Consider the following 6624-nt stretch of genomic DNA (forward strand, 5'->3'; position numbering starts at 1 on the left):
TCTAAAAAAAAAAAAAAGAAGAAAAGAAAAACAATGGAACTAAATTTTAAAACAAATTGTGGCTGGAATATGGTGGGACAATAGTGGATTTTAAATCAGAATGAGGCAATTTGCACTTACTGCTGGCCCCTTGGGTCTGCCATCTGTAGGTAGTGATAATTTACCTAACTGAGGGTCAAAGGAGAAAGTGCAGGAGCATTCCTAAGCATTCTCCCAGACTCTAGGGACTAGGCTGTATAAATAAAATGCACTGTTACCTGTTTTCACAGACCCTGTGTCTACGTAAATGCTTGCACAGAAGGATCCCAACACAAGTCCAATTATTGGGCCAATGATCTTCCCTGTTTCTAAAATCCCTGGAAGCAAACACAGGAAGATACATAACCACACATTTTGTTTGCATAAAAAAGGCTTGAAATTGAATTATTTATAATCTTCAATGAGCTACATACCTTACTACCTCTTATATTTTTATATATTTAACATATAAAGAAATGAAGCTTAGTATATATATAACATATATATGTTAGATGTACATATGTGAGTTACATATACCTACATTGGTTTTTGTAAATATTGAAAGAGAAGCTCCCATTTTTTTCAATATGGAATGTTCCCCAGACCCTCCTCTGTAACAGACTTGTTTTCCAAGGAGGGCACCATCAGAATCTGATGGAAGCCTTCCTGTGCAGGGCGATATGGCTGTCTTTAGGTCATGTGGAATAGAACCATGTCCCCTTCATTCTGCTTTACTTCCCAGTCACAAGATGTATGGTTTTCCTCCACCAGTCCTCCCGCCATAATGAGCTGCCCTATGGCAGGCCTCCAAACCACAGAGTTGAGCAACATAGACCAAATATGTCAAAGCTGTGAGGCAAATGAAAACTCATTCTTTATAAAACATCATGTCAGACATTTATTAAAGGGAAAAACGTTGACTGACACAGAAGTCATTACTTAAAGCCACTTTCCAAATTCTCGTTTATGCTGAATTAAAGGCAAAGGCCGTAATATCACAGGCAGTCCCATCAAAGCCGTGATGTGAGCAAGGTCTTCTGATGCTTCCATATGCATGTTTTCAGAGGGTCTCTGTGATGGCTGGCTTCCATTGTCAACGTGACGCAACCTAGAATTACCTGGGAGGAGGGTCATAACGGGGTAATGTCTGCATTGGGGTTACTCGTGGACATGTGAGGAGGAGATTATCTTAAGTTAATTTATGTGAGAAGACCAATCCCACCGTGTGCAACACTATTTCTTAGGCAGAGAGTTCTGAACTATGTATGAGTGAAGAAACAGCAGAGCACAACCATATAAGCAAAGACATAGCACACAGATGTTCATGCTCTGCGCTCGTGAGTGTGACCAGCTGCTTCAGCTCCTGCTACTGTGACTTAGTTGTTGCGGCGGAACTGTAAGCCAGATGAACCCTTTTCTCCAAATGAACCCTTTCCTCTTTAAAGTTAGATTTTTCTCACAGAAACAGAAATGAAATTAGAACAGATTCCAAAGCAGTGTGTGTTGTAATCAATTTCTGGTAGTGCATCTTCACCAAAGCTCCACTCTTGGGACTTCCTTCTTGGGAAGGATTATGTCCAGCTTGGCAGCAGCATTTCTCATTCTTTCACTGAGCCATGCATGGCTGCTGAAGATCAGCCACAGCAGCCTGGTGTGGGATACCCCAAGCCTGGAGGCATCAGGGAGATTCAACTCAGTCACAGCTTCTTGCTCCCTGGAAGAGCCCGTTCTTTGCAGCCATCTTGGCTCCTGTCCACTTTTGATCTTTATACTCATGACTTACTTGATATTGTTGGCTGTACTGGCTGGTTTTATGTGTCAACTTGACACAGGCTGGAGTTATCACAGAGAAGGGAGCTTCAGTTGGGGAAGTGCCTCCATGAGATCCAGCTATGGGGCATTTTCTCAATTAGTGATCAAGGGGGTAGGGCCCCTTGAGGGTGGTGCCATTCCTGGGCTGGAACTCTTAGGTTCTATAAGAGAGCAGGCTGAGCAAGCCAGGAGAAGCAAGCCAGTAAGGAACATCCCTCCATGGCCTCTGCATCAGCTCCTGCTCCCTGACCTGCTTGAGTTCCAGTCCTGACTTCCTCTGGTGATCAACAGCCATGTGGAAGTGTAAGCTGAATAAACCCTTTCCTCCCCAACTTGCTTCTTGGTCATGATGTTTGTATAGGAATGGAAACCCTGACTAAGACAAATTGGTACCAGCATAGTGGGGTATTCCTGTGACAACCTGACCATGTTTTGGGGAGGACTGTGGAAGGACTTTGGAACTTTGAGCTAGAAGAACCACTGGTTGTTAAGAACTCTGTGGGATGTTCTATGTAAGCTTGGAAGATCATGTTGAGAACAGTGCAGAGATGGAGGCCTGGCTTGTGAACTTTCAGAGGGAAGATTAAAGACTCTTATCAGGGCCATATTGTTTTGATTGTGAAGATTCTGTGGTTTTGGTTAGCTGGGGCTGAAGTATCAGCTGTAATTAACAAGATACCAGAACTACTAAAGTGAAAACTTTACATTACTGAGACTATTGATGCTGGTTAGCTGGAGCTAAGAAATTAGCCGTGGTTAAAAAGAGACCAGAATCACTGAGGTGACATCTTCTGGGAAGTGTTTTCTGAGAGCACAAAGAGGCTGTGTTCCAGAGATAGCCAAGGTTGTACCTTATGCTGCACTAGGACTTGGTAATGTATAAGAGTCACCCAGGTAGTACTTGTTTTGACAGCACAAAGGGGTCATGAAGAACAGCTGAGGCTCGGCACAGTGAGAGGCCATGGAAGGCCATAAGTGAAGGTGCAGCCTCAGTTTGCAATTGATGGCCCAGGACTGAAGGTGTCATGCAAATGAGTTGAGGCTTGGCACCGTGAAGACAGTCTATGAGAGGCTATTGGTAAAGCCTAGTTACAGCAGTGTTTTGGGAATGCCAGTACCATGCAATAACCACCAAGGACAGCAGCAGCAGTGGAGTACAGGCATCTGGAGCCCAGAAGACAAGATGTGTGCTGTAAAGGGCAGAACTGGAGAAGTGACTGGTTAAGCTCTTAGAGGAGCCCAGAAGATTGTGAGTTGGACCCCAGACATTGGTTTTGCTTTTGATTGTGACTGTGCCCTGATATTTTTCCTCTTGAAGGAAGAATGTATTTTAGTGGAGCCCACAGTTAAGAGACTTTGAATTTTAAAAGATATTGAACATTTTAAATTGATTGAACTTTTAATATGTAAGACTGTGGGACTTTAGATCTTGGGTATGAATAAGAAAATAAGGGTTGAGGCTTAATAGTGATGTGTTTGTGTGTCAAGTTGACAAGGGGTCAATTGTTCTGGCTGGTTTTATGTGTCAACTTGACACAGGTTGAAGTTATCACAGAGAAGGGAGCTTCAGTTGGGGAAGTGCCTCCATGAGATCCAGCTGTGGGGCATTTTCTCAATTAGTGATCAAGGGGGTAGAGCCCCTTGTGGGTGGTGCCATTCCTGGGCTGGAAGTCTTAGGTTCTATAAGAGAGCAGGCTGAGCAAGCCAGGAGAAGCAAGCCAGTAAGGAACATCTCTCCATGGCCTCTGCATCAGCTCCTGCTTCCTGACCTGCTTGAGTTCCAGTCCTGACTACCTCTGGTGATAAACAGCAATGTGGAAGTGTAAGCTGAATAAACCCTTTCCTCCCCAGCTTGCTTCTTGGTCATGATGTCTGTGCAAGAATAGAAACCCTGACTAAGACATTGGCCAAGTCCTCTTTTGTCTGCTTCCTTCTAACACATTCTCCAAACTGTACATGCATGTTCACTCTGCTTCCATGGATAATCCTTGTTGACATTTCTTTCTCTCACTCTACTACTAGAAGAATCCCCTAGTATATGGACCAATAGATTCTCAGGACATACATGTACTTACAAGACAACCTCATTTCTTCTTGATTTAACTTGTTTTCCACAAAGATAGCTCTGAGTTGTGACACTTGGCTTCTATGTGTCTTGAGCTACAGAACCATATATAAAACTACATTCTAAATTTCTAGTTTTTAGTTATTTGATTATATTATGCATACATATATAAAATTTAAGCAATTATACAACTCTTCAATTATGAAACTAAGTTATGAACTAAACACAAGATATATGAATTATATATCTTATTCATCTAAATATAGTTATAATATTTTATATGCTAGTTATAATATTTTATACATTTATGTTTATAATTTATCTATATAGTTTTGATAAAGAAGTTCATATTTTTAAAATTAATTGCAGGAAAGTGATTCTATTTTTTTCCTTAGATGATGGTAAAGGGATCTGAACAAAATGAATAGATCAAAAGTATAAAAATATTGCAAAATTAAAAAGTCTCCAAAAAGGGACAAATGCTATTTTTTAATTTAATTCATCTTAATGAACCCTAAATCTTAAATTATATTTTTAAATACTATATACACAAAATGGCAATGATGAAATTGCAATAACTTATTGATGAAAACATAAAAGCAGCAAAAATAGAAAAAACAATTGAATCAAGAATATTTTCCCCAGTCTGTCTGGGCTGGTGTCCTGAGCAGACCTTGAGCACAAGTTCCACAGCCAGTCTCACAACACCTAGAGGAAGCTCCATTCTCAGCCGCTCTGACTTGCCCAGGATCAGAGGTGAGGAGGAACCAACATCTGTCCCAACACCTGGAGTAACTGGGACCAGCAAGACCAGGAACTCTGCCAGCCTAGTGGCTCGAGTTCCCTCTGGTCTGTCTGGGCTGGTGTCCTGAGCAGACCTTGGGCACAAGCTCCACAGCCAATCCCACAACACCCAGAGGAAGCTCCACTCCCAGGTGCTCTAACAAGCCCAAGATCACAGGATCCCAGAGACAGCTTGACTCTGAGGAGTTCTGACACAACCAAGATCCCAGGAAGGACAGGCTCCAGTCAGATTTAGCAAGGGCAGGTAGCACTAGAGATAACCAGATGGCCGGGGGAAGCATAAGAAAATAAATGACACAAACCAAGGTCACTTGGCATCATCAGAACCCAATTCTCCCACCATAGCAAGTCCTGAACACACCATTAGACCTGAAAATCGAGATTCAGATATAAAATCACTTCTCATGGTGATGATACAGGACTTTAAGAAAGACATAAATATCACCCTCAAAGAAATACAGGAGAACAAAGGTAAACAGCTAGAAGACCTTCAAGAGGAAACGCGAAAATCCCTTAAAGAACTACAGAAAAACACAATCAAACAGGTGAAGGAAATGAGCAAAACCATCCAGAATCTAAAAATGGAAATAGCAACAATAAAGAAATCAGAAAGAGAGACAACCCTGGAGATACAAAACCTAGGAAAGAAATCAGGATTCTTAAATGCAAACATCACCAACAGAATACAAGAGATAGAAGAGAGAATCTCAGGAGCAGAAGACACCATAAAAAACATTGACACAACAGTCAAAGAAAATGAAAAAAGCAAAAAGCTACTAACCCAAAACATCCAGGAAATCCAGGATGCAATGAGAAGACCAAATCTAAGGATAATAGGTATAGAAGAGAGTGAAGACTCCCAAGGTAATGGGCCAGTAAATATCTTCAACAAAATTATAGAAGAAAACTTCCCTAACCTAAAGAAAGAGATGCCCATGAACATACAAGAAACCTACAGAACTCCAAATAGACTGGAACATAAAAGAAATTCCTCCCATCATATAATAATAAAAACACCAAATGCACTAAACAAAAAGAGAATTTTAAAAGCAGTAAGGAAAAAGGTCAAATAACATATAGAGGCAGGCCTATCAGAATCATATCAGACTTCTCATCAGAGACTATGAAAGCAAGAAGATCCTGGGCAGATGTCATACAGACCCTACAAGAACACAAATGCCAGCCCAGGCTACTATATCCAGCAAAACTCTCAATTACCATAGATGGAGAAATCAAGATATTCCATGACAAAACCAAATTTATACAATATCTTTCCACAAATCCAGCCCTGCAAAGGATAATAGATGGAAAAATCAACATAAGGAGCAAAACTACACCCTAGAAGAAGCAAGAAAGTAATCTTTCAACAAATCCACACAAACCTAATTCCACCTCTTACAACAAAGATAACAGGAAGTGAGAATCACTTTTTCTTAATATCTTAATATGAAAATTAATATTACCAACATATCCTAAGTGATTGAAATACAAATATATGAGGAATTAGAAATTTGTTGATTGTCATTCAATGATCTCTCTAATTTGGTAATTGGAGAAATAGGTCCAATATTGTACAATCTTCCTATACTTTCAGCTTGTTCGTTTGTGATAGTGTCTGGCTGTGTACTACATAAGGGTCTTGAAATCTTGCTTCTCCTATCTCAGCCTCTCTATTAGTAGTATTGTTTATTTCATGTTTTTACACTATACTCTGGTTTTCAGAACATATATTATATTATATATGTATATTACATATATTATATTACATATATTATAACATATGTTTTATGAACATATAACAGCTTATATATTTCAAAAGTATTTATATACCCCAAATGGTATCTGCTTCTATATACCCATAGACAATTAACTAGGGAGGTGGCTTGTAAGAGAACAACAAAGAGTGAGACTGAATGCTTTGCTTG

At 40.1% G+C, this 6624-nt stretch overlaps 1 protein-coding gene across 3 annotated transcripts in view; it reads right to left on the bottom strand.

Annotated features, from left to right (window-relative positions):
• LOC116099756 (solute carrier organic anion transporter family member 1A5) overlaps positions 1-6624 on the bottom strand; it is an 87072-nt gene that overhangs the window by 20889 nt on the left and 59559 nt on the right. For 2 of the 3 annotated variants that reach the window (XM_031383793.1, XM_031383794.1), the window contains exon 7: positions 258-356. The exons of the other annotated variant lie outside the window; for it this stretch is intronic. In XM_031383793.1, the coding sequence (XP_031239653.1) occupies positions 258-356 (99 nt within the window). The remainder of the gene's footprint in view (positions 1-257; positions 357-6624) is intronic. 3 annotated transcript variants of the gene reach the window in all.

The sequence above is a fragment of the Mastomys coucha genome, unplaced genomic scaffold (genome assembly GCF_008632895.1).
Source record: "Mastomys coucha isolate ucsf_1 unplaced genomic scaffold, UCSF_Mcou_1 pScaffold20, whole genome shotgun sequence".
NCBI lineage: Eukaryota > Metazoa > Chordata > Mammalia > Rodentia > Muridae > Mastomys > Mastomys coucha.